We start from the raw sequence: 25,176 nt of genomic DNA, 5'->3' as shown, positions 1-25,176 counted from the left end.
AGTGCCTCTCAACACAAAGGAAATTGTGACCCGGGGGCTGGTTACATGGAGAGACAGCATACCTTTTCCATTCTTGTAAAGACACCTGCCCATGTGAATACAACGACAAAGCACCTCCCAAGAGCCTTGAAGAAAAGTACCTGAAATGAAGGGGGCCTGATGCTTAAATTCTGTTAGCTTCATTGAAATTTGCCTCGTCTGGCACATTTTTGAAAATATTTAACTCGGCCATATAAACTCTGTTTGTGATCAGTCTTTGATGTTCAGCCCTGCAGGTGGATTTGCTTTTGAACTGTGGTGCTGGAGAAGACTCTTGAGAGTCCCTTGGACTGCAAGGAGATCCAACCAGTCCATCCTAAAGGAAATCAGTCCTGAATATTCATTGGAAGGACTGATGCTGAAGCTGAAGCTCCAATACTTTGGCCACCTGATGCAAAGAGCTGACTCATTGGAAAAGACCCTGATGCTGGGAAAGATTGAAGGTGGGAGAAGGGGATGACAGAGGATGAGATGGTTAGATGGCATCACCGACTCCATGGACACGAGTCTGAGTAAGCTCCGGGAGATGGTGATGGACAGGGAGGCCTGGCGTGCTGCAGTCCATGGGGTGGCAAAGAAGGGGACACGACTGAGCGACTGGACAACAACCCGTAGGTGCTTAGTTTAATTTTGCTTTGGAACCAGTTGACTCGGCAGACGAACGTCCTCTGGAACAGGGTGTCCCACTTGGAAGTAAAAACAAAACCTCTCCTCACGTCTCCATCATTGACCCTGCATGAGTGGCTCCGTGTGGGAGGATTCCGGGACCTGTGGCCACGCCTCCCGGGGGGTCAGACCTGATGGGGAGGGTCTGACATCGCCCCCGCGCCCACTCCCGCCCAGAGCAGGCCTCTTACTAGGCTCTGCCCCCGGTTCTCCCAATCAGCTGGCCTTCCTTTGCGGCGACTTCTCCCTTTCTTCTAGGGTGTCATGGACGTTGAGAACCACCAGGTGGCGGTGTCTGCTCACGGGGCGCTCTGTCGCCACCTCGTGGCCGAAAGTGAGCATTACGCCTTCTCCCCTGTCCTGAGGGTGCAGTGAGAATCCAGTTCCAGTTGGGAAGGGTTAACCCCTCTCTCTGTGCTCTGTGGGCTGACCCAGCGGCCCAGGAAGGAATGTTCAGATTCTGGGGCCTAAAGGAAACATTTTTCAAAGCCCTCCTTGCTCTCGGTTGATTGCGTTCTTCTTGTTGTTGTTGAGTCGCTAATTCGTATCCCACTTTGGGACCCCATGGACTGCAGCACACCAGGCCTCCCTGTCCATCACCAACTCCTGGAGTTTATTCAAACTCATGTCCATCGAGTCAGTGATGCCATCCAACCATCTCATGCTCTGTCATCCCCTTCTCTTCCCACCTTCAATCTTTCCCAGCATCAGGGTCTTTTCCAATGAGTCAGTTCTTCATATCAGGTGGCCAAAGTATTGGAGTTTCAGCTTCAGCATCAGTCCTTCCAATGGACTCTCAGGACTGATTTCCTTTAGGATGGACTAGTTGGACCTCCTTGCTGTCCAAGGGACTCTCAAGAGTCTGCTCTAACACCACAGTTCAAAAGCATCAATTCTAATTCTTCAGTGCTCAGCTTTCTTTATGGTCCAACTCTCACATCCATACATGACCACTGGAAGTGTCATTGTTACCTGCTCCCAATGCTATGAGGCTTCACGGAAAGCACCAGCTGTTTTTTTAACAGGGTTCCCGAACGTTCCTGGCCTCTCCCAGCCCTGCCTCCCTACCCCTCCTCTGCCTCTGACCTCTCCACCTTGGATCCCCCAGGTAGGACCACGGGCTTGCCCTTAGGAAGCTGCTTCTTTGGGGGAGGAGCAATAAAAAAGAGGGCTGCCCTGGTGACTCTGGTAAAGAATCCGCTTGCCAATTCAAGAGACGTGAGTTTGATCCTTGATCCGGGAAGATCCCACAAGCCCATGCGCCACAACTACTGAGCCTGTGTTCTAGAGCCCGGGAGCTGCAACAGAAGCCACCGCAGTGAGAAGCCCACACACCGCAACTAGGGAGTAGCCTCCAGTGACCGCATCTGGAGAAAAGCCCGCTCTGCAAGGAAGGTGCAGCACAGCCAAAAATAAATCACACTCAAAAAAAAGGAATGAAACAGTACCGCAGGCTCTGTGCCAGGATGAGTTTGTGTTCAACAGGCTCAGAGCGTGACTCCAAACTCCCCAGGCAAGTGAGCGCTAAGCTGAACCTCACGGAGGCTGAGGAGCCGCCAGGTGGCAGGCGGAGAACGGGTCGGGGACTCACTGGAGACAGGGTGAGGTCTCATTCTAGAGCAATCCCCTTTGCTTCCGTGAAAGAGCAGATGAGCAGAGACAAAGCCAGAGGGTCCCTGGGTGGGGACTGGGGGTGGTCAGGCCTCAGGAGGCCCCCAAGGTGGGGAGTTTACTTTTTCTGTTTATTTCTGGCTGTGCCGGGGTCTTCATCGCTGCAGGGGCTTGTCTCTAGTTGCCGTGTGTGGGCTTCTCTCGTTGTGGTCATGGGTTCTAGGGTGCACGGGCTTCATAGTCACGGCACACGGGCTCAGTGTTTGCAGCTCGAAGGCTCTGGAATGAGGGCTCAGGGGTTGTGGCCCACGGGCTTCGCTGCTAAGTGGCCTGTGGGATCTTCCCGGATGAGGGATCAAACCCGTGTCCCCTGTGTCGGCAGGCGGATTCGTCACCACTGAGGCCCCAGGGAAAGTATCCCTGGCTGTGGATAGTTTAGAACCAAATTTGCAGGTTCAGAAACTCAATTCCTTCAATATCCAAAGATACTGCTGCTGCTAAATCGCTTCAGTCATGTCCGACTCTGTGCAACCCCACAGATGGAAGCCCACCAGGCTCCCCCGTCCCTGGGATTCTCCAGGCAAGAACACTGGAGTGGGTTGCCATTTCTTTCTCCAATGCATGAAAGTGGAAAGTGAAAGTGAAGTCGCTCAGTCATGTCAAACTCTTAGTGACCCCATGGACTGCAGCCTACCAGGCCCCTCCATCCATAAGATTTTTCAGGCAAGAGTACTGGTGTGGGTTGCCATTGCCTTCTCCTATCCAAAGATAAGTGTGCCATATTTAGCAAATAAAAATATACCTACTTAACTGGAATTTCAGATAAATTATGAAAAATTGGTTATGTAAGTAATATAGCCATAAGTATGTATAAGTATACTTATAACCATAAGTATGTCCCCAATATTATGTGAAATTCTAATTTAACTGTGTATCCAATATTTTATCCGTCAGCTCGACTGTCAATGACAGACTTCAGGACTGATTCATGTGTATCAAACTCACAGGGACTGACAGAAACAACACCTGTTTGTTAATTTACAGTGGTGGAAAGGGCTAAAAATGGACGTCTCTTATTCAGACTCTTCTTTCTGGCAAATTAAACCAACCAAAGCTCAGTGCTTGGTGAGCAGGGAATGAGGACCAAGGCCATGAGAAGTCTGAAAGGACGTTTCATCTTAAGGTGAGACCATGAGGTGTCGTCGCCAGGGTCCCGAGAGCTGTGGCACCGCAGTCCTTTATGTTTCAGCCCAGAAAGGAATTCAGCGAGAGGCCAAGGGCTAGATAAGAAGCGATTTACTAGGACGCTTGTAAGGTTCACAAGTGGCAGGCAAGCACTGCGCTGTCTCTGATATTCAGTGGGTCACACTTTTATAATCAGAGGAAGAGAGCGGAGGAGGAGGAGACCGTTTTTGTCTTTCTTGAGTAGACGTCCCATCTCCATCATCAGTCCCTCCCCCAGGTGGGGCAGGGATCTTTACTTGTCCCTCCCAATACGGTCAGGCCAGGACTGTCATCAGTTCAGCTCAGTACAGTCCCTCAGTTGTGTCCAGCTTTTTGCAACCCCACAGACTGCAGCACGCCAGGCCTCCCTGTCCATCACCAACTCCCGGAGTTCACTCAAACTCATGTCCATTGAGTCGGTGATGCCATCCAACCATCTCATCCTCTGTCGCCCGCTTCTGCTCCCGCCTTCAGTCTTTCCCAGCATCAGGGTCTTTTCAAATAGGTCAGCTCTTCACATCAGGTGGCCAAAGTATTAGAGGTTCAGCTTCAGCATCAGTCCTTCCAATGAACACCCAGGACTGATCTCCTTTAGGGTGGACTGGTTGGACCTCCTTGCAGTCCAAGGGACTCTCAAGAGTCTTCTCCAACACCATAGTTCAAAAGCATCAATTCTTTGGTGCTCAGCTTTCTTTATAGTTCAACGCTCACATCCATACATGACCACTGGAAAAACCATAGCCTTGACTAGACAGACCTCTGTTGGCAAAGTAATGTCTTTGCTTTTTAATACGCTGTCTAGGTTGGTCATAACTAAGCAACCTGGCTTGATTTTGTTGTTAAGCAGGCCAATCTGACTTTGATGCTAAGTGACTTGTTTTGCTTCATGAGTGAAGCAAGCCCATATTGCTTCAGAATTTCCCCATTACTTCTTTGAGTGATCATTAGTCTTACTGTGGTCTCCCAAATCCCCCCAAAGCTCCCTCTTTATCTACAGTTCCCTAATGGGGAATTCTGTCCCTATCAAAGGCATGGGAAAGTCTGGAGTATTATCCTGGCCTCACAGCATCAAACCTTCTTTGGCGACAGAATATGCAAGTTCCCACGGAACAAGGTAGGTCAGGGACTGCAAGTCCTCACGTCCACCCTCCTCTGGCTCATCTGCCACGTTCTTTTGGTTGATTCCTGTGCTCCCAGAGGGGCCTTCCTTTCCAAGTCTCGGAGCTCCCAGCCAATGACATATATCTCACTCAGATTCCACATTTTTCTTTTACAAACATATTTCTGTGGTATTTATTTGGACTTAAGTCCATCTGGACTAAAAAGATGGTCTTTTGACTCAGAAGTCACTTCAGAAACTTGGGGTATCCATATCCAAGGGGCCCCTTGCTCTGATTTCCATCTCTAACATCCTCAAATCCAGTCCCTTCTTTCCAACCTCACTGCCACTTCCTTGGTCCCAAGAAGCATCCCTTGCCTGGATTATACAGCCTCTCTGTTAGTCTGGGCTTCCCTGATAGCTCAGTTGGTAAAGAATCCGCTTGTAATGCAGGAGACCCCAGTTCCATTCCTGGGATGGGAAGATCTGCTGGAGAAGGGATAGGCTACCCACTCCAGTATTCTTGGGCCTCCCTGGTGGCTCTGCTGGTAAAGAATCTGCCTGCAATGCAGGAGACCTGAGTTTGATCCCTGGGTCAGGAAGATCCTCTGGAGAAGGGAAAGGCTACCCACGCCAATATTCTGGCCTGGAGAATTCCATGGACTGATCACAAAGAGTCAGATACGACTGAGCGACTTTCACTTCGTTAGTTTATCTGAATCCACTTTCGCCTTTTCTGGTCTATTCTCTGCCCAACAGCCATAGTCTTTTGTACGCATAAGTCAGATTCTGGTACTCCCTGCATAAAACGCCTCAAGGGTTCTCCATCGCACTGAGAAAAAGCCAATCCGTTAGGTACATCCTTTGCAGGATCTGTCTGGCCTATGTCTACCTCTGACCCTTCATGTCCCCACCACACACACTTTTCTCCCTATAGTTTTAGTCCTCGTAATTCTCTAGAATGGCCCCTGGCCCCTTGGTTCGGGTTTTTCCACACAGCTGCTCACTTAACGCTTCACAACAGGCGCTAAATAACTCCTAAGAAACAAAGGACAGACGCCTGCATTCTGCCCCAGCTAGGGGGTGAGTGGGGGGCACTTCCAGTTTTTCCTTGTGTGGAGGTGGACGAGCACTCAAGGCGCAATTCCTGGGAGTTCCCTGCCGATCTAGTAGCGACCTTAGGCTTCTTCTGGGCTTTCACCTGAACTCTGAGATCCTGAAAGGCGCGCAGAATGGCAAAAAAAAAAAAAAAATTCAAAGCACAATTCTCTCGCTCTTCGTGGCCTCTGTCTTCGGAGGGCCGGCAGGAGTAGGGTGGGGGTGGGGGGTGGGGGGGGTCGCAGCCCCTCAAGAAACCTCCTGAGGCGAGCGTCCAGGAACCAATTCATTGCTGGGACCCGCCCGCCAAAAACACACCGGAAGTCCGCCTCGAACCCGCGCTCGAGCTGTCAGTGGGAGGAATTCGAGGAAGGGGCGGGGACCCGCCTAGGACTGGTTTGTTATTGGTGGAAAGGAAACCGGAAGGAGGGGGCCGGAACCCGGCTTCCTCTCGACTCCTCATTGGCTAAAAGACTGGGCGGGGCCCTCGCGTTCTCATTGGTTAAAGTCTCACGGGGCGTATCTTACACGTCCTCCGGGCCCCTGGCCCGGTGGTTGAGGAGACTGGCCTCTACCCCGCCCCTCGGGAGCCTCAGCTTATTATTTTACACATAGACGAGGGGGTCCGCGCGGCCGTTTGCCGCCCAGCTTCAGGCCTTCTCAGCGGCGTCCTCCTCGAAGCCTTCGAGCCTCACGGAACTCAGGGATCCAGACTACTCGCGAGCGGGGAGGGGACCCCGGAACGATTCCTTCGCGGAACCATTGAGACGAGGCTTCCAGGAGCGTGTGCAGGGGACGTTCTCCCCCCACCCCCGCGGTGGGCCTGACTGGACCGGCGGGGATGGCGGCGGCGGCGGCAGACGCTCGGCCGGGCGCCGCCATCCCGGTGGAGCTGCGGCGCGAGAGGCGCATGGTGTGTGTGGAGTACCCGGGCGTGGTGCGCGACGTGTCCAAGATGCTGCGGACCCTGGGCGGCGAGGAAGGCGTCTCCCGGGTGAGGAGCGGGGAGTCCCCGGGGGAGCCCCGAGTCGCGGGACTGCGGCTGAGGGGCGAGACCACCCCGGGAGGGACCTGAGGTTGCCTTGGCAACGGAGCTCCTGTGGGTTCTGGAGCGGCCAGGGGGTGGGGGTCTGCTTTTGGGGCTGCCGGGCGTAGACTGATTTCCTCTAGGATCTGAGGGGAACAGGGGCTTCCCTGGTGGCCCAGTGGCAAAGAATCAGCCTGCAGAGCGGGAGACGCGCCTTTCGAAAATCTCTGGAGAAGGAAGTGCAACCCACTCCAGTGTTCTTGCCTGGAAAGCCCCATGGACAGAGGAGCCCGGCGGGCTGCAGTCCATGGGGGTCGCAAAGAGTCGGACCGACCGACCGAGCGACACAACAACAGACCTACTTGAGACGGAGAGGAAGGAGTATGTTATTAAAGAGTAGTAATGTCTGTGTGTTAGTCCCTCAGTCGTGTCCGACTCTTTGCGACACCACAGACTGTAGCCCGCCAGGCTTCTCTTCTGTCCATGGAATTCTCCAGGCAAGAATAATGGAGTGGATTGCCATTCCCTTCTCCAGAGAACGTCCCAACCCAGGGATAGAACCCTGGTGTCCTGAAAATTTATTCTGCACCAGCTGTATTTCTAGGTTCTTTACCTACATTCGCATTGCATCAGAACCCTGCCAGGTAGGGACTGTGGTTGTCCAGATTTTACAGGAAAACTGAAAAACAGCTTGTTCAAGTTCACCCAGCAAACAGTGGAGCTGGGATGAATTCTTTACCTGGTGCAAAGCTGTATGTCAGTGACTTAAATGCGCCAGGTCTTGAAGTGTCTCTGTTTTCGAGAGTCCTTCCTTGACTGCCCTTACTAAAGTGGCTGCTAGCAGTTCACCTACTAATTCCAATCTGAAGTTGTGTTTTAGAGTCTTTATTGTCTGTCTTGGATCCTTGGTTCTGAGATGATCAGCTCTTGTGGGTCCTGGTCTCTCTTGATCACTCTTGGAATCTGAACATCCCTAATTGTGTCTGCTTCCAAAATATTGTTGAGTGCATGATTGAATCTTCACAACCATCTAGTGAGTTCAGTTCAGTCACTCAGTCGTGTCCGACTCTGAACCACACAGTCACACGCTTTGGCATAGTCAATAAAGCAGAAGTAGATGTTTTTCTGGAACTCTCTTGCTTTATTGATGATCCACCGAATGGTGGCAATTTGATCTCTGGTTCCTCTGCCTTTTCTAAAACCTGCTTGAATATCTGGAAGTTCACGGTTCATGTACTGTTGAAGCCTGGCTTGGAGAATTTTAAGCATGACTTTACTAGCGTGTGAGATGAGTGCAATTGTGCGGTAGTTTGAGCATTCTTTGGCATTGCATTTCTTAGGGATTGTAATGAAAACTGACCTTTTCCAGTCCTGTAGCCACTGCTGAGTTTTCCAAATTTGCTGGCATATTGAGTGCAGCACTTTCATAGCATCATCTTTTAGGATTTGAAATAGCTCAATTGGAATTCCATCACCTCCACTAGCTTTGTTTGTAGTGATGCTTCCTAAGGCCCACTTGACTTCACATTCCAGGATGTCTGACTCTAGGTGAGTGATCACACCATCGTGATTATCTGGGTTGTGAAGATCTTTTTTGTACAGTTCTTCTGTGTATTCTTGCCACCTCGTCTTAGTATCTTCTGCTTCTGTTAGGTCCATACTATTTCTGTCCTTTGTTGTGCCCATCTTTGCATGAAATGTTCCCTTGGTATCTCTAATTTTCTTGAAGAGATCTCTAGTCTTTCCCATTCTATTGTTTTCCTCTATTTCTTTGCATTGATCGCTGAGGAAGGCTTTCTTATGTCTCCTTGCTCTTCTTTGGAACTCTGCATTCAGATGCTTATATCTTTCCTTTTCTCCTTTGCTTTTCACTTCTCTTCTTTTTACAGCTATTCGTAAGGCCTTCTCAGACAGCCACTTTGCTTTTTTGAATTTCTTTTTCTTGGGGATGGTCTTGATCCCTGTCTCCTGTACAATGTCATGAACCTCCGTCCATAATTCTTCAGGCACTCTATCAGATTGAATCCCTTGAATCTGTTTTTCACTTCCACTGTATAATTGTAAGGGATTTGACTTAGGTCATACCTGAATGGTCTAGTGGTTTTCCCTACTTTCTTCATTTTAAGTCTGAATTTGGCAATAAGGAGTTGATGATCTGAGCCACAGTCAGCTTCCAGTCTTATTTTTGCTGACTGTATAGAGCTTCTCCATCTTTGGCTACAAAGAATATCATCAATCGATTTTGATATTGACCATCTGGTGATGTCCATGTGTAGGGTCTTCTCTTGTGTTGTTGGAAGAGGGTGTTTGCTATGACTAGTGCATTCTCTTGGCAACTGTATTAGCCTTTGCCCTGCTTCATTCTGTACTCCAAGGCCAAATTTGCCTGTTATTCCAGGTATTTCTTGACTTCCTACTTTAGCATTCCAGTCCCCTATCGTGAAAAGGACATCTGTCTTTTTTGGGTGGTAGTTCTAGAAGGTCTTCTAGGTCTTCATAGAACTGTTCAACTTCAGCTTCTTCAGCCTTACTGGTCGGGGCATAGATTTGGATTACTGTGATATTGGATGGTTTGCCTTGGAAAGGAACAGAGACCATTCTGTCGCTCTTGAGAGTACATCCAAGTACTGCATTTCGGACTCTTTTGTTGATTCTGATGGCTACTCCATTGCTTCTAAGGGATTCTTGCCCGCAGTAGTAGATATAATGGTCATCTGAAGTAAATTCACCCATTCCAGTCCATTTTAGTTCTCTGATTCCTAAAATGTCGATGTTCACTCTTGCCATCTCCTGTTTGACCACTTCCAATTTGCCCTGATTCATGGACCTAACATTCCAGGTTCCTATGCAATATTGCTCTTTACAGCTTCGGACTTTGCTTCTATCACCAGTCACATCCACAATTGGTGTTGTTTTTGCTTTGGCTCTGTCTCTTCATTCTTTCTGGAGTTATTTCTCCACTGATCTCCGGTAGCATATTGGGCACCTACCGACCTGTGGAATTTATCTTTCAGTGTCCTATCTTTTTGCCTTTTCATACTGTTCATACTGTGGTGTTGGAGAAGACTCTTGAGCGTCCCTTGGATTGCAAGGAGATCCAACCAGTCCATCCTAAAGGAGATCGGTCCTGAGTGTTCATTGGAAGGACTGATGTTGAAGCTGAAACTCCAATACTTTGGCCACCTGATGCGAAGAGCTGACTCATTTGAAAAGACCCTGATGCTGGGAAAGATTGAAGGCAGGAGGAGAAGGGGATGACAGAGGATGAGATGGTTGGATGGCATCACCGACTCAATGGACATGAGTTTGGGTAAACTGTGGGAGTTGGTGATGGACAGGGAGGCCTGGCATGCTGTGGTCCATGGGGTCACAAAGAGTCGGACACGACTGAGCAACTGAACTGAACTGTTCATGGGGTTCTCAAGAAAAGAATCCTGAAGTGCTTTGCCATTCCCTTCTCCAGTGAACCGTGTTTTGTCAGAACTCTCCACCATGACCCGTGCGTCTCGGGTGGCCTACACACATGGCTCATAGTTTCATTGAGTTAGACAAGGCCGTGGTCCATGTGATCAGATTGGTTAGTTTTCTGTGATTGTGGTTTTCAGTCTGTCTGCCCTCTGATGGAGACGGATAAGAGGCTTATGGAAGCTTCCTGAGGGGAGAGACTGACTGAGGGGGAAACTGGGTCTTGTTCTGATGGGCGAGGCCGTGCTCAGTGAACCTTTAATCCAGTTTTCTGTTGATGGAAGGGGCTGTGTTCCCCCCCTGTTATTTACCTGGGGCCACACTATGGTGGAGGTGATGAAGGTAATGGCGCCCTCCTTCCAAGGGTCTCGGGCACACACTGCCACACCCAGTGCCCCCGACCCTGCAGTGGGCCCCCACCGACCCGTGCCTCCCCCAGAGACTCCTGGACGCGCCGGGCAAGTCCGGGTCCGTCTCTTGTGGGGTCGCTGCTCTTTTCTCCTGGGTCCTGGTGCACACAAGTTTGCTTGTCTTTCCCGGTCCCGTGTGAGTTCTGGCGGCTCTCTGTTGGGGTCAATGGCTACCTCCTCCAGGAAGGCTTATGCCGTACCCAGGTCTGCTGCTCCCAGAGCCCCTGCCCCTGCGGCACGCCACTGCTGGCCCGGATCTCCTCAGGAGACACCTAAACACAGTTCTGTGAGTTAGGTACCATTATTATGCCCATTTTTTAGGTAAAGAAAAGTTGGATCAAACAAGCCCTTACATAGTACAGTGGGAATTTGATCACATACATGCCTCCCTCTGAAGTCTGAACTCTTAATTCTGCTTCCTCATCCTTTATGAACATTGAAAAGCCTTGAACCCGTCATTGAGCACAGGAGGCTCGTAGAGGCCCAGTCATTCACGGCTTGTCTTGTACGCTGACTCACTGACTTTACTGTGGCTTTGACAGGGTCTGTACTGCCTCTGAGCCCAGCGGTGTGTGTACCCAGGTACAGGGTGAGCCCCTCGGGGGAGACTGGTCGTTCATCCGTTCCATTCCTGTTGTGCGCCTCCTCTGTGCCGGGCGCACATCTAGGGTCATTCCCGGCACAGCAATCTAATGGACCTGTTCCCTGATGGTCGGGGCTCTTTTTGCCCTTCTGTCCCTAGACGCTTCCTGCTCGCCTGCTAAGGGCCAGGCTGTGTCCTGGGTGTTGGGGCGCCAGCAGGGAGATGGCCGTGGCCTAGGGGACGTTGTTGGCGCTTCCACATGCACACAGCTTACACTTCCTGTTCCCTCTTAGCCCGTGTGGGACAGGCGTTCCTGTATGGATGACACAGGTAGAGTGTTTACCGTGACTTAGGTGCCAGGCTAAGTACCTTATATATAAGTTCACTTAGTCATCATAAAAATCTGATCAGTAGGTACTCCTATTACCATTTTAAGGAGAAGGAACCAAGGTCTGGAAAGAAGTCACACGAGTCAGGGCCAAAGTGCTTGTCATTGATTTCATCTCCTTTGGACCTCGAAACATTTGTAAATGAGGCTGAATACTAGGACCTTTTCGGGTGGGTAGTTCCTAACCCTAGACGAGTCATGCAGCTCCCACCCAGACTCTCCATGGCAGATGCGGGGGTAACGCCTCCATGAAGTGCTGCTGGAAGAATGGCGGTTCCCTGCACTGACCAGGATTTGCTTAACTGGTGGTTATTGTCTCCAACTTTGCTGCTTTACAGCCTTTTAGAAGAAAGAAAGTGTTAGTCGCACAGTCGTGTCCAAATCTTTGCAACCCTATGGACAGTAGCCCACCAGGCTTCTCAGTCCGTGAGATGCTCCAGGCAAGAATACTGGAGTGGGTAGCCATTCTCTTCTCTATGGGCTCTTCCCGACTCAGTAATGAACTCCGGTGTCCCACATTGCGGGCAGACTCTTTACCATCTTAGCCACCAGGGAAGCTTTAGAAAGGAAGAGGCTGTCCTCATGTTCTCTGCCAGATAAAAGCTGAGATCCTTAGGTTTGGAAAATGAGTCTTTTGGGAATTAAAAGCCCAGAACACAAAACAGAAAAAGCCTCCTGGGCCCCCATCAGGCCTTCACTGAGGGGGAGCTGCCCGCTGCTCAGCCGGCCTCCGCCTCACTGTCTCCCCTGGCCTCCCCGCAGATCTACGCAGATGCCACCAAGAGGTTGGAGCTGTACTTCCGGCCCAAGGACCCCTATTGTCACCCCGTGTGTGCCAACCGCTTCAGTACCAACAGCCTGCTGCTCCGGATCAAGCGGAAGACCAGGCGACAGAGCAGGGCACTGGGGCCTGAGGCTCGCCCCCAGGTCACGTACGACATAGAGAGCCTTGGAGTCGTCTCCACTGTCTTCAAATTTCAAGGTAACTGCGAAATGCATTCTTCCTGCACTGGGTTATTTCCGGGCCCGTGTCCCTCGTGCCTGCGGGGGCTGCGTGGATCATCCGCCCATGAAGGGGGCCAGGCTGTGCCCAGGCGTGAGGTGAGGGCAAAACGTAGGCCCCGTCCAGGAGACAGGGTGCCCTCACTCTAGCTAGCAGCTCCCTGTGGAGCCTGAGCTCTTGGCCGCTGGAGTTCTCTGAGACATCTCATGTTTAAAGCCATTTTGTGGGGCCAAAGGAGAAGGTCCACAGGCCTCCAATTTTCAACCCCACCCTCTCCCTCATATTTGGGGACCTGTGAGTCTTGACCACTGCTGGTCTTGTCTCCCGTCTGAATCCTTCCTAGATCACCTCAGCCCCTCGGGACCTCATGTCCTTTGACCTCTCAGCCAATTGGATGTCTCCTGCGGGGTCCTCACAGGAGTGAGGCGTGGGGTAGGAAGGGCAATCATGCCTGCCTGAGCCTCCCTGGGTCTGCTTGTCTGACAGTGGGGGCCCTGAGCCCCGTAGCCCCCCATGGGGATTCGGGAGATGGTGCTCTTAGAGAGCCGATTCATGCGCACGGGAAGCACGTGGCAAATAACTAATAAGTCTGGAGCGTGCCTGTAGTGCCCGCTGCAGTTCTGAGGTAGAAACTGAAGAAAACAAAGGATTGGAAATGAAGAATGGAAAGCGTGCAAAGACCAAAACAGGTCTTGGGGTCCCCACACGTTGGGTTTGTGAACGTCCGTCGCTGGTGGAATGTGTCTTCACCAGAGAGGGCTGTCCTTCCTGGGACGGGGCTTTCCCCGTGATGCGCTTTTCCTCTCTGCAACTGAGCTGGCAGGTTCCCGCTCAGCGTGTCCTGGGACCGGCAGCGTCAGCCTCACCTGGAGCATGTCTTAGCAGGTGCACGGTGCAGGGCACACTTTCCCGACTTGGGCTTCGTCCGCAGTGTCATGTAACCCTCCCCCACAAATAACGTCTCCCCAGGTGACTCGGAGCGCCTGGGGCCGAGCCCCCAGAAGCGACTCAAGGGGGGTTGTTTCAGTTCCTGCCACTCTTGCCCAGCAGCCTCTCCTGCAAGGCCCCCTCAGCGCCCCCAAGCAGATGTGGGCCTTGTGTGGCAGCTGCCAGTGCCTGGAAGTGGTAAAGGGCGTCTACCATCTGCCCACCTCTCTCCCCAGGAATGTCCGACTTCCAGTACCTGGCGGTGCACACAGAGCCGGACGGCAGGCAGATGTCCATGTACGACAAGGTGCTCATGCTCAAGCCCCAGAAGGAGAGTTTCTTCCACCAGCATCTGCCGCTCTACATCCCCCCGCCCATCTTCTCCAGGCTGGACACGCCGGTGGACTACTATTACCGCCCAGAGACGCAGCACCGGTGAGTGCCGCCGCCCCACAGCAGCGGGATGCAGGGCGAGGGCCCTGTGCTCAGAGGGCTGGACTCCGCCACTCACGGGTCAAGGGGCCAGGGCAGCTGGCTTTGCTCAGGCCCATGGCCCCAGTGCCTCCAAAAGCAGAGCAGCTGGTGACCAGGGGAGTCAGGAGCCTGCCCTGGTCCCTGCATCCATGCAGAGGCCTTGCTTAAGGCTGTCCCCACACCATGGAATGTCAATCAAGTTGTCACGTCAGGACTTGAGGGCCCATCGCCAAAAGTGTGTACCTGACAGTGTGGAGAGACAGACGCCTCCTGCCTGGGCACTGAGAATGAGGTTGGTTGGCTTTTTTGGAGAGCGATCTGGCAAAATTTATTAGTTTTGTTTTATTTTAGGTTTGGCCACACCACGTGCCTTAGGGGGTCGTAGTTCCCTGACCAGGGATCAAGCCCGTGTTCCCTGTAGTGGAAGCACAGAGTCCTCACCACTGGACCACCAGGGAGCTCCCCTGCTTTGGTGCTAACTGTTTTTTCCAGTTGACCAGGTGGTGGTTCCTCCTGTAGGAATTTGTCCTGTAGTGATTCCCACCTCAGTGCTCCAAGACACACCGACGAGGGCACTTCCTGGCTGGTTGTGGGCGGGAAGCTGGGAGAGCCTGGTGTGGTGGGAGAGCCCAGGCCGGTGGGGGCCTGTGTTCAGGTCCTGGGCCTGTGATCCCGCAAGAGCCCCAACCTCCTGCTCCAGCCTCTCCACCTGATGGCAATAGTAACAGTCCCTGAGTCTCTGCATCGTTTGAGAGCTGCATGACTGAAGCCCCTGGGAGTACTCAGAACAGTGAGTGCCAGCAGAGGGTGATACAGCGGATAAGTGGGTGGTGATCAGTCTGTGAATAGGCACCATGTAGTTACTTAAATGACGGCCTGTCTATACCAGGGAAGACCTCACCGCCTTTCCCAGAGCCGGCTCCCTGGGCCGACGCGGCTCATGTCCAGAGAACCTCACTAGAGCGGACCGCGTGCTTTAAACGTAGAGCGATAACAGAAGTCTGGGAAAAGCGGGGAGACTGGGCCCAGACAGTCATCTCTGCAGGGGCCGACGGACGAGAACCTTCTTTTTCCTCATCAAATATTTCCATCAGCGAGCACTGCCCGCCTGGTCGGAGGGGACAGGATGGGTGGCTGTGTGTGGGCCCAGCGGGGGCCGGCAGAGCACGTGGGGTGAGTGGGTGGCGGGGGCCGCAGGCAGGCATGCGTCTCAAAGGAGACAGGTGGGGACTGGGCTGCTGTGGACCGAGAGTGGAGCACAGGGAGGCCTCTCGCGGGTGTGACCTTTGAAACAGCCGGGCAGGTGAAGTCCGGGGAGGGAAGCGAACCAGACCCGGGTGCTGCTGCTGGCCGGTGCTAGGACTGGTCTAGGGGCATTGTCCCCGAAGCCGAGAGACTGGTGGGTGAGGGTCCCGCAGACCCCGCGGAGGAGCTTAGATTCTACCCTGAAGAGAAAGGAGAATTGTTCTCTTCCCTTTAAAAAATGCATTCTGAGGTGTTCCAAAGGAGCGGGGACTGTCTGGACCCCGACCCACGTCACCAGCCTCAGCCATTAGCAGCCTTTCGCTGCTGGCCTCCTCTCCCCATCCGCCACCCCGGCCTCACGGCGCGTTCTCCAGAAACAAGTCAGTGTGCATCTCTGACGGGAAGAACTAAGGTAGCCACAGCACCGGCCAAAGAATGAGCAAACGTAACAGCGTCCTTAATGTCATCCCGGCCCAGGCCTCTCTGCTGCCCCGTTGTCTCCAAGGTGATTCGAGAGCCAGGCTGTCTCTCAGGCCTGTTGAGGCCATCATCCCACCCCCTCACCCTTTTTTCTGATCACGGGAGTAAATTGTGCTTGTTAGAAAAGATCAAACCTTATAGACATGTTTAACTAAAAAGATCAAGTCCATCCTCTCCCGCCAAAAACTAACCTGTGCAGTGACAGAGTTTTCTGTGCATATATTATACTCAATACAAGAGTTTTAATTTTTAAAATGTGCATATTTCTAAAATGTTTTAATTATTTTCCTCCCACAAACATTTTACTTGTAAGTCAGAAACAAACACGAATGTGTCCAAGAAGACACTAGAGCACGCCCTCCCTCCACATTGCTGGCCCTGGCACTGGCTGGCGGCATTGGAGTCACTCCTCTGTCCCCTGGGGCCAGCAGACAGCCGTCCCCCCACCCCTGGGAGGGGGACTAGGGTGAAAAGCCAGCTGCCCTGGGACCCACGGGCCTTGTTTTTCTCCTGTGTGTTTTATCGAGTTTCTAGCACATGGAAAGAGCCTGCCTTTTTTCCCAGGGCATTCTATCGAATTTTTTGCTCTGCTGACCTTCCTGGGTACCGAGAACTGGCCGAGGAGGCCTGGCATCCGCCTCACTGGCCTGCCCTGGTCCAGGGAGGTTCAACTCCCTAGATCACTCGTGGACCCCTTATGGGGTCCCTCCTCCTTGAGGCAGTTGAGGTGGGGGGAGCCGGCAGAGACAGCCAGGTAGGGCTGGGGCAGCCAGGGGCTTTCCTGCTCGGGTGTCTGGGGCTTCAGGGAGGTGTCTTTGAAAACTGAACAACATTCAGGGGGTTTCAGATCGAGTCACGCTTTTGAAAAAAGGCACAGGTTTGATCCCATCTTTATAATTCTGTTTCCCAGTGTGAAAAATCACTTTGTTGTTCTTTGTAAATATGCAAATGGTGTGTACTCACGGAAAATGAAGGTGAAATGGAAATAGATTTAAAAGGGAGTAATCCTCTGTGTGACATCCAGGATGTACTTTGAAAAGTACTTAAAAATAATAGAGTGGGTTAGGGTGGGGCCTGGATGGTGTGGAAGTGGCCATGTGATGGCAGTTGTGGGAGCTGAAGGGGGGCGACTGGGGTTCCCTGGGGCTGCTCCCCTGCTTCAGCGAGGCCGTACGCTCCGACTCCCACCACAGAGGGAGGCACTTGGAGCCTCCTGGAAGTGTTGGCCCCTGTGTTCCTTGCTCATAAAGGCAGGTTCAGCACAGTTGCTGGCAACAGAGCGCTTTTTTTCTTTTTTAATTTGTTTCTAGTTGAAGGAAAATTGCCTTACAATATTGTATTGGTTTCTGCTATACAAACAGAGCCCTTTTTTAAAAACTTATCTTTATTCTTGGCCACACCACGTGGTTTGCGGGATCTTAGTTCCTTGACCAGAGATGGAGCCTGTGTCCCCTACGGTGGAAGCAGAGTCCTGTTAGCCTCTGTGCTCTGTGATGAGACCGTTTGGTAGGATCCGTCCTCCCTTCGCTGCAGTATCATTGAGATGCTTCCAAGCCAGGGACTCAGGCTCCATCGCAGGTGGCCAGACAGTGGTCTGTGCCGCCACCACCCGCCCCCCCATCCCCCCGCCCAGCCTCCCTGGGCTGGAATCCTAACTCTGTTGCCTCGAGCTCTGGCTCAAGCAGGTCTCCAACCCCCGTGGCCTCAGGGACTTGTGGAAGTTGGGTTCTTTGTTATGGGAAGATGGAAGGACCTTTTCAAGGGTTGGATGAGTGAGCTGTGACGTCAGTAAGCACAGCTGGCAGAGGATCCGTGGCTCCTGTGTGGCCACACCTCCGCTGATTCCCCGCTCCCTGCCTGACAGATGCTGGGCTGTTCCCAGCTTCTCACTGGCTGGATGGTGCCGTGACAACTCAATGGGGCTGTGAGGTCACCAGCCTCTGGGACGTTGGGCCCAGCTTCAGAGCCTCCCTGAGCTCTCAGACTTGCTGCCCCTTCTCCCCCGGTTGGCACCGAGGTCCTCCCCTTGCCCAGGTTCCAGGGGAAGCACCCAGACGTGGGCCGCCAGTGTCCAGCCGGGCCCACACCTGGCGCTCCTGCCCTCACGCTTCTCTCTGCCCCCAGGGAAGGCTACAACAATCCCGCCATCTCGGGCGAGAACCTGATCGGCCTGAGCAGGGCCCGGCGCCCCCACAACGCCATCTTTGTCAACTTTGAGGGGGACGAGGTGCCCGAGCGGCCGATGGAGGCCGCGGTCCAGACGTGGAAGAAGGTCTGCACCAACCCTGTGGACCACAGAGTGGAGGAGGAGCTGAGGAAGGTGCGCCCTGTCCCCTCTGCCACCCCCGTTTACCCACTGGGCCCCATGCTTGTCTCAGACTCGTTCATTAACTCACGGGAACCGTTCACCTCCGGATGCCATGTCTAAAGCTCTGCCAGTGCACACCCTGCCTTCCCAAGGCTGAAAGTGTTCTTCAGCCTCCTCTGAGGTCCCCTGGGGGTAAGTGCTGTCCAGGCGTGATTGCAACCTGGAGCTCTGGGGTCCCAGAAACTTCCTTCCTCCAGTAGTTGGGCAGGGCACACGTGAGCTTGGGCACCTGCTGCGTGCCAGGCCTGGCCCTTCCTCCCCGTTAGAGTCGGCTGGCCAGGCGGCCCTGGGAGAAAGAAGCCTTCCGCCTGGCCCGAGTCACTGGGTCAGGGGACATGGGGCCACGCTCCAAGGCCCCTGCCATCCTCTGCGCACAGCCCAGCCTCCTTGTGGTTCAGGGCCACTCCTGCCCTGGCCCTCCTCCACCCGCCAGCCTTCCACAGCCCTCCCCTGGGCTGGGCCATCCCCAGGACCTTCCTCATGTCCCAGCTCAGGCCTCTGCCCTCTGGGGCTGCTCAGGGTCCTGGAGCTCTGGCCAAGCCCCACTCTGGCGCCTTTGGTCCTCTTCCTCCCCCGTTACCCTTTGAGCTGTAAAAGGACAGGGTCCGTGCCCCTCGTGGCCCTTCCAGGACACCCGGGCCCAGCTGCACTGGACACATGCTGGGTGCACAGGCCACTTCTGAGGGAGGGACAAGCGAGCGCACAGCAGCTCTTGGAGGCAGCTCCCTGCCGGCTGCCCCTCCTCTGGGGCTGGACCCTGCGGGGGGCCCTGGGGCCGGCGGGCAAGCTGTCTGCCCTCCTCTCAGCCTCCGCTTTGACCCTCCAGCTATTTGACATCCGTCCCATCTGGTCACGCAATGCCCTCAAGGCCAACATCAGCGTCCACCCCGACAAGCTCAAGATCTTGCTGCCCTTCGTGGCCTATTACATGGTAAGGGTCTGCCCGTTTCCCCCCTGGGTTCCCGCCAGAGTTGTCCTGACCCTGGCACCCACTGGATGGCTTGTTACTGCCCCTGCAGAGGCTCTCCCCAGCCTCTGTGGTCACATGTCAGCCACATTGGGGTGACTGTGGGATTCAAGACTGATTACGTAACTTGCAAGGAAAGGGACTGTACGTTTTTTAATGGCCTTGAGCTGAGAGCTTTCCAGGACCAGGGGCTGGGGTAAGTGCTGTGCACACAGCCTCCTTTCTTCTCTGCTGACGTGGCAGCAGGGGCGTTGCTCTGGTGAGGATGCCAGGCTTGGCCTGGGGGCTCGACGTGCCAGCGTCCCGCAACCAGCACGTGGCAGAGCTCCTGGGGCCCCGACCACAGTGCCGCCAGAATTCCTCATCCTCCCCGGGTCGAGTGGGCTTCAGTGCGCAGCAGATGTACCTCGGACTGAGTCCAAGAGGGCACGGAAATGGGGGTGTCATTGTCAAGATTCCCCAAGGGGCCACGAGGAGGCTCCTGCCGGCCAGGGGTTGAACATGGGGCCCTGTGGGGGCAGGCAGGCGATGTGACTGTGATGGCAGGTGGGGTGGAGGGTGTGGGGGCGGGCAGCACGAGACAGCTCGTCCCTCCTGGGCCTAGACCCAGCCTCATGCAGCTGCCTTTCAGCCTTGCTCTCTGGACACAGGGCCTCAGAGCTCTGGTGGGGCCAGAGCCTCCCGTCCGTCGGGACAGTTGTGACGGATCTCAAGCCCTTCTTCTGTGCCAGGCACTGGGCCACGGGCTCCAGGGTCACCGTCTCCTTTTGTTGTTGCTGTTCAGTCACTCAGTTGTGTCCGACTGTTTGCAGCCCCACGGACTGCAGCACGCCAGGCTTCCCTGTACTTTACCATCTCCCAGAGTTGCTTAAACTCATGTCCATTGAGTCAGTGATGCCATCCAACCATCTCATCCTCTGTCTTCCCCTTCTCTGCCTTCAGTCTTTCCCAGCATCAGGGTCTTTTCCAGTGAATCGACTTTTCGCATCAGGTGGACAAAGTATTGGAACTTCAGCTTTAATACTCCTTTAATCCTCCTAGAAATGCCCTCTGACAGGAAGACCAAGGTTTTGACGGGTCAAGTGACCCATCCCAGGTGACAGAGCCACATGTTCGAGCTTGGGGGTCAAGGGCTGCAGAGCCCTACCTGGGCAGCCACCTGGGCCTGCATCTCAGGGGAGCTGAGGATCAGCCTGAACCTCACTTCGCACCTCCACCCTTTCTGTCTCCAGATAACAGGCCCCTGGAGAAGCCTGTGGATTCGATTTGGATATGACCCCCGAAAACGCCCAGAGGCCAAGATTTACCAAGTGCTTGACTTCCGAATCCGATGCGGAATGAAATACGGTAAACACTTACTAAAACCTTTGCTTTCCTTTTCCCTTCCTAGCTTTGCATCTTCAGCGTTCTCTTGGGTAATGAGAGTAGATCCGCATGGAGAGGATAAATGCCTCCCGCCCTTGGCGGGCTTGTTGGAGGCGGCTCGCGCAGACCCAAGGACCTGAGCCCCCGTCCTGGCCCCCGTGGTGCCGCTTTAGTGGTCCTTCTGTTCTTCCACAGTTACTTGCGGCTCCTGCCGTGCAGGCCAGGCGTCCGGCCAGTGTCCGTCCCCCGCCTGCGGTGAGTCCCCCGCACACCGAGCCCCGAGACAAGGCGGCTCCTGTCTCTCCAGCTCGGGGGCCTGTGCCCCTCTCTCGGGAGCCGCCGCCGGGGCCCTGGTGCACCTGTGGTGCAGGCCGCGCTGTCAGGGGCTCTGCACCCCCTAGCCTGACGCGCCCGCCCTCTCCGGCAGGTTACGCCCCCAGCGACATGCCCGTCAAGGCCAAGCGCAGCACCTACAACTACAGCCTCCCCATCACCGTCAAAAAGACCAGTAAGGGCCTCGGGCTCCCTTGCAGAGCAGGCACCGGGAAAGAGGGGCATCCAGACTGCGGGAGGGACAGGGGCCTCCCAAAGGGTCACTCCAGGGCCCTGCTGGCCGTGTGCCCCAGGGTGGGAGGGGGCTGTCGGGGGGTGGGAGAAATACCCCCATGTATTCCAGACCCCTGCCGTGGTCCCCTCGCAGCCAGCCAGCTTGTCACCATGCATGACCTGAAGCAAGGCTTGGGCCCCTCAGGGTCGGCCAGTGCACAGAAGTCAAGTCCCAACAAATACAAACTCAAGGTGGGTGTCCGTGGGCGGCCTGCCTGGGCGAGAATGAGGGGTGGGTGGAGCGGCGGCCCCTCCCCTGGGCAGGCCAGGCCCCGCTGCCCGCGCTGGGCCTCGCCTGTGACACGGGGAGGCTCTGACGGAGGCTGCCTTGCCCTTCCAGTCCCTTCACCCGACTCCCAGCTCCCAGCACTGCCTCCAAACACGACACCAGCAGCCGCGTGCACTGCCCTCTGAGTCAGGCTCTGAGGCCCCTGTGCCCCCCGGGCAGGGTGAGACTGAGGGCTGTGAGCCCAGAGCCACAGCAGACCACCTGCACCCAGCCGGGGGCTGGACGAGGGCTGCCCTCCTAGGCGGGCCTCCTTAGCACAGCCACCCAGCAGAGGCAGCGACATCCCAGGGCCTGACGTGAGCTGCTCCAGACCTGGGGAGGAGTTCCTGGCCGTAGAGGGCTGGGGCTAGCTATCTGCCCTCAGGGTCCGTCTCCTCTCTCCTCAGGTTGGGAGGCCGCATCCTCACCCGAGCGGCCATCTGCCTTTGGGAACCTCATTTTAGGCCATAGTCCCCACCTCTGGAACTGGTCTGTAGCTCTTCCTAAGATGACAGGTTAGGAGAAGTGAGGAGGCCTCCCTTCAGGGAGGCGCCAAGGCAGAGCCCGACCCCAGTGGGGCCTCCCCACCAGATGTGCCTGGCTGGTCTTATGGGCAGCTCAAGGGCCCTGGGAGGCCTGGCTGCTTCCACCCCCATCAGCGCCAGGGGAGTCACAGCTTATGTCCTACTGACCTGCCCCGGCCTCTGGCCCATCCGCCTGAATCCAGAGAGGAGAGCCAAGCCTGCCAGGTCTTGGGGCTAGCACAGGCCGCTGCCCTGGGAGAGGCCCCAGGGAGCTGCCCACTGCGGGGTCTTCAGCACCGTCCCCCGCAGGACGCTCCCCTGACCTTCCCGGCTTGTCTCGGCCCTCCTTTCCACCCCTGACCTTCCCGGCTTGTCTCGGCCCTCCTTTCCAGGACTCGGTCTACATCTTCCAGGAGGGGGCCTTGCCGCCATACCGACAGATGTTCTACCAGTTCTGTGACCTGAACGTGGAGGAGTACGTACCTGAGGGGTACCAAGGCAGGGACCGGGGGACTCGGGCGCAGAGCAGAGAAACCGCCAGGGACCAAAGTGTGTCCTGCCTCTCTTCCCTTTCACATCCGCCATGACCCCTCAGGGGACGGCCGGACCCTGGGAGCGAGTGCTGCCGGCCCTCCTTGCCTGGGCTCATGCGGCACCCAGCAGCAGCTTCTGGGTCCCCCGTGGGCCACCCTGCCCCCAAGAAGCCAGCCGTGCTGGGCGCAGAGCGTGGTGCTGGGCCAGGGTCTTTGTCTGCCTCCTCTGTGGCCCGCACGGGTTTTCTTGACATGGCTCCCAATCCCCAGAGCCAGCAGAATCCCAGACATTGTTAACCCAGCTGTTCCGGTGATGTTTAGAAAGCTGGGGGAGGGGTGCTGGGCTGGAGGGGCAGCTTACCCAGGTTGGAGTCCGGCGAGTAGCTTTCGAGGAGGCCCTTTGCGACTGCGCTCATCTGCAGGACAGCACTCTGAGTGCTGTGTTTCTAAGCACGCCAGCTCTGCCGAGACCGCTTACTGGCACCTGTGAGCAGAGACCGCCCCCACCCACCCCGGACCTTTAAGCAGAGACCCCCCCCACCCCAGAACTTTGAGCAGAGACCCCCCCAACCCCAGACCTTTGAGCAGACCCCCACCTCAGATCTTTGAGCAGAGACCCTGCCACACCACAGAACTTGGAGCAGACCCCTACCCCAGAACTTTGAGCAGAGACCCCCCCCTCGAACTTTGAACAGAGACCCCCCCCAGACCTTTGAGCAGAGACCCGCACCCCAGAACTTTGAGCAGAGACCCCCCCCTCGAACTTTGAACAGAGACCCCCCCAGACCTTTGAGCAGACCCTCACCCCAGAACTTTGAGCAGAGACCCCCCCCTCGAACTTTGAACAGAGACTCCCCCCAGACCTTTGAGCAGACCCTCACCCCAGAACTTTGAGCAGAGACCCGCACCCTGGACCTTTGAGCAGAGACCCCCCCGCTTTGTCTCCTTTGTCTCCGGCGCCAAGGCTGCAGAGAGTCATTCACCGCAACGATGGGGCGGAGAGCTCGTGCACCGAGCGGGATGGCTGGTGCCTCCCCAAGACCACGGACGAGCTGAGGGACACCATGTCCCTCATGATCCGGCAGACCATCCGCTCTAAGAGGCCTGGTGAGAGCCACTCGCCCCGCTCTGGGCCCCCCTGGGGATGGAGCAGGCATCCCTCAAGGACCTGCTCCGCGGGAAACCTCACCTGGTGGGAGCCTCCTGCCCTGACGAGGGTGGGAGCCAGGAACCAGCACCCGCCTCCCCCGGTGGCCCCCTGAGGTGCTCAGCCCCGGGGGTCCAGGCAGGAGCCGGGCCCAGAAGAGTGGGGCTGGGGCTGCCCTCGGGGCCGCCACTTCACGCCCGGACGTCACCCTGCGTCCTACGGCCACGTGTGGGCAGGTTGCTCCTGTCTCTCCTGGGGGACGGGGGCCCTGTCTCCATGCCCTGCCTTCCCCCCACCCCCGGGGGGGTGGGTAGTGAGCCCTGTGCTGCCCTGCGGCTCTGATGGAGCTGGGGGAGAGTAAGGGAAAGGACCCCTCCCTGAGTTCCTTCCAGGCTTGGGGTGGGGGCATGCCAGACCACTGACCCCCACAGAGCTGCCGGGAGCCGGGGTTCTCAGCTTCCCCCAGGACGCGGGCCCCCTGAGTGCCCAGTCGGGGGAAGGCAGCCTGGCCCACTCCTGCCGGGTCCCCTTGACTTCCGGGCTGCCCAGGGATGCTCTGGGGAGGTGCCCGAGACCCGGGGCATCAGTGTTGCTCTGAGGCGCTGGCTGAACGAGTCTGGGTCCACCAGCCATCGCACTTCCCGGAGCAGCTTCAGATCCGGAGCCCCAGCCCCTGAATTTGTAGACAGGCCCCACAGGGCTGAGACCAGGGACGGCCAGTGCGGGGGCCGCCCGGGGCCAGTGTCAGGACACACGCGGCCTGGTCTCTGGGCCCAGCTCTCTTCTCCAGCCCGACCAAAGCGGACAGTGGGAAAGAGCAGCTGACCGGCGAGTCCGGGGAGGATGACGAGGAGGAGGATGAGGAGGAGGAAGACGAGTTCAAGCCGTCGGACGGGAGCGAGAACGAGATGGAGACGGAGATGCTGGACTACGTGTGACGTGTGACGTAGCCGGGCCCCGCCCAGGCCCCCGGGCCCCGCCCGGTGGGGGGGCCGGGGCGCTCCAGGGGCCCCAGGTGGCCCGTCTGAGGGGAGCAGCTGGGTACGCTGCCCCTGGTCCCGCCCAGGTTGCCCCGTGGCCCTGGGTGCCTGTGCCCGGCCCCGCCAGCCCAGCGCCCAGCCCGGCCCTGGCTGAGCCCAGTGGGAGCTGGAGGTGGGGATGGTGTGGCCCGGGAGGGGCTGGCCCAACTGGGGCCAGACTGGGGGTGAGGGCGGTGCGGGGACCCTGGTCCAGGTCACGGTGGCGAAGACTATCCTTAGGGTTAGACCCCATCCGTTGGGGTGACCTGGCAAAGGGCAGGCCAAGCGGAACTGTCCTCATTAAAGACGTTTCCCCAAGGAGTCTTGGTGTCTCAGTGAGGGTGTCAGAACCCGTGAGGGGTTTTCTCTGGCCTTGGGGCTTGGGCTCCAGCTGGACGTCATTTGTCCCTGCAGTTGCTCGTCAGTGACCTGATGCTGGCGATGCTGGGATGGCTGAGAACAGGCCGGGTGCCCCTCGGCAGGTGGGCCAGGCAAGAGCAGCCCGGAGGGCACTCCAGCCATGCAATCACCCCTTCCTGCTCCACAAAGATGTGTTGTGAAGCGGTTCTTGGGGATGGCGCCATCCTCTCAGCACTGCCTGGTGGGAAACCAGAGGGCAAGCAGGTCCCTGGGTGGGGCC

General features: G+C 55.9%; 1 protein-coding gene across 5 annotated transcripts; it reads left to right on the top strand.

Annotated features, from left to right (window-relative positions):
• The first annotated feature begins 6,261 nt into the window (after nucleotides 1-6,261).
• Nucleotides 6,262-24,849, top strand: GTF3C5 (general transcription factor IIIC subunit 5). 5 transcript variants are annotated; one of them, XM_088841048.1, is made up of 12 exons: nucleotides 6,262-6,731; nucleotides 12,373-12,592; nucleotides 13,777-13,975; nucleotides 17,864-18,059; nucleotides 18,934-19,038; nucleotides 20,307-20,421; nucleotides 20,867-20,947; nucleotides 21,140-21,237; nucleotides 22,230-22,312; nucleotides 23,335-23,474; nucleotides 23,737-23,823; nucleotides 24,295-24,849. In XM_088841048.1, exons 1-12 carry the CDS (start codon nucleotides 6,579-6,581, stop codon nucleotides 24,453-24,455), a joined length of 1,638 nt encoding a protein of 545 aa, XP_088697174.1. In that variant the 5' UTR covers nucleotides 6,262-6,578; the 3' UTR covers nucleotides 24,456-24,849. The 5 variants fall into 5 exon arrangements, with proteins under 5 accessions (XP_088697174.1, XP_055256229.1, XP_055256230.1 ...); XM_055400254.2 differs by lacking the exon at nucleotides 23,737-23,823 and adding an exon at nucleotides 20,635-20,694 and having other exon boundaries at nucleotides 6,266-6,731; nucleotides 21,116-21,237; nucleotides 23,335-23,477; nucleotides 24,295-24,839; XM_055400255.2 differs by lacking the exon at nucleotides 23,737-23,823 and adding an exon at nucleotides 20,635-20,694 and having other exon boundaries at nucleotides 6,266-6,731; nucleotides 23,335-23,477; nucleotides 24,295-24,837.
• The last annotated feature ends 327 nt before the right edge of the window (nucleotides 24,850-25,176 follow it).

Source organism: Moschus berezovskii, chromosome 11, assembly GCF_049115385.1.
Source record: "Moschus berezovskii isolate FMDL1 chromosome 11, NW_MosBer_1.0, whole genome shotgun sequence".
In the NCBI taxonomy this organism is placed as follows: Eukaryota; Metazoa; Chordata; class Mammalia; order Artiodactyla; family Moschidae; genus Moschus; species Moschus berezovskii.
This window is presented reverse-complemented; position numbering and strand designations above follow the sequence as displayed.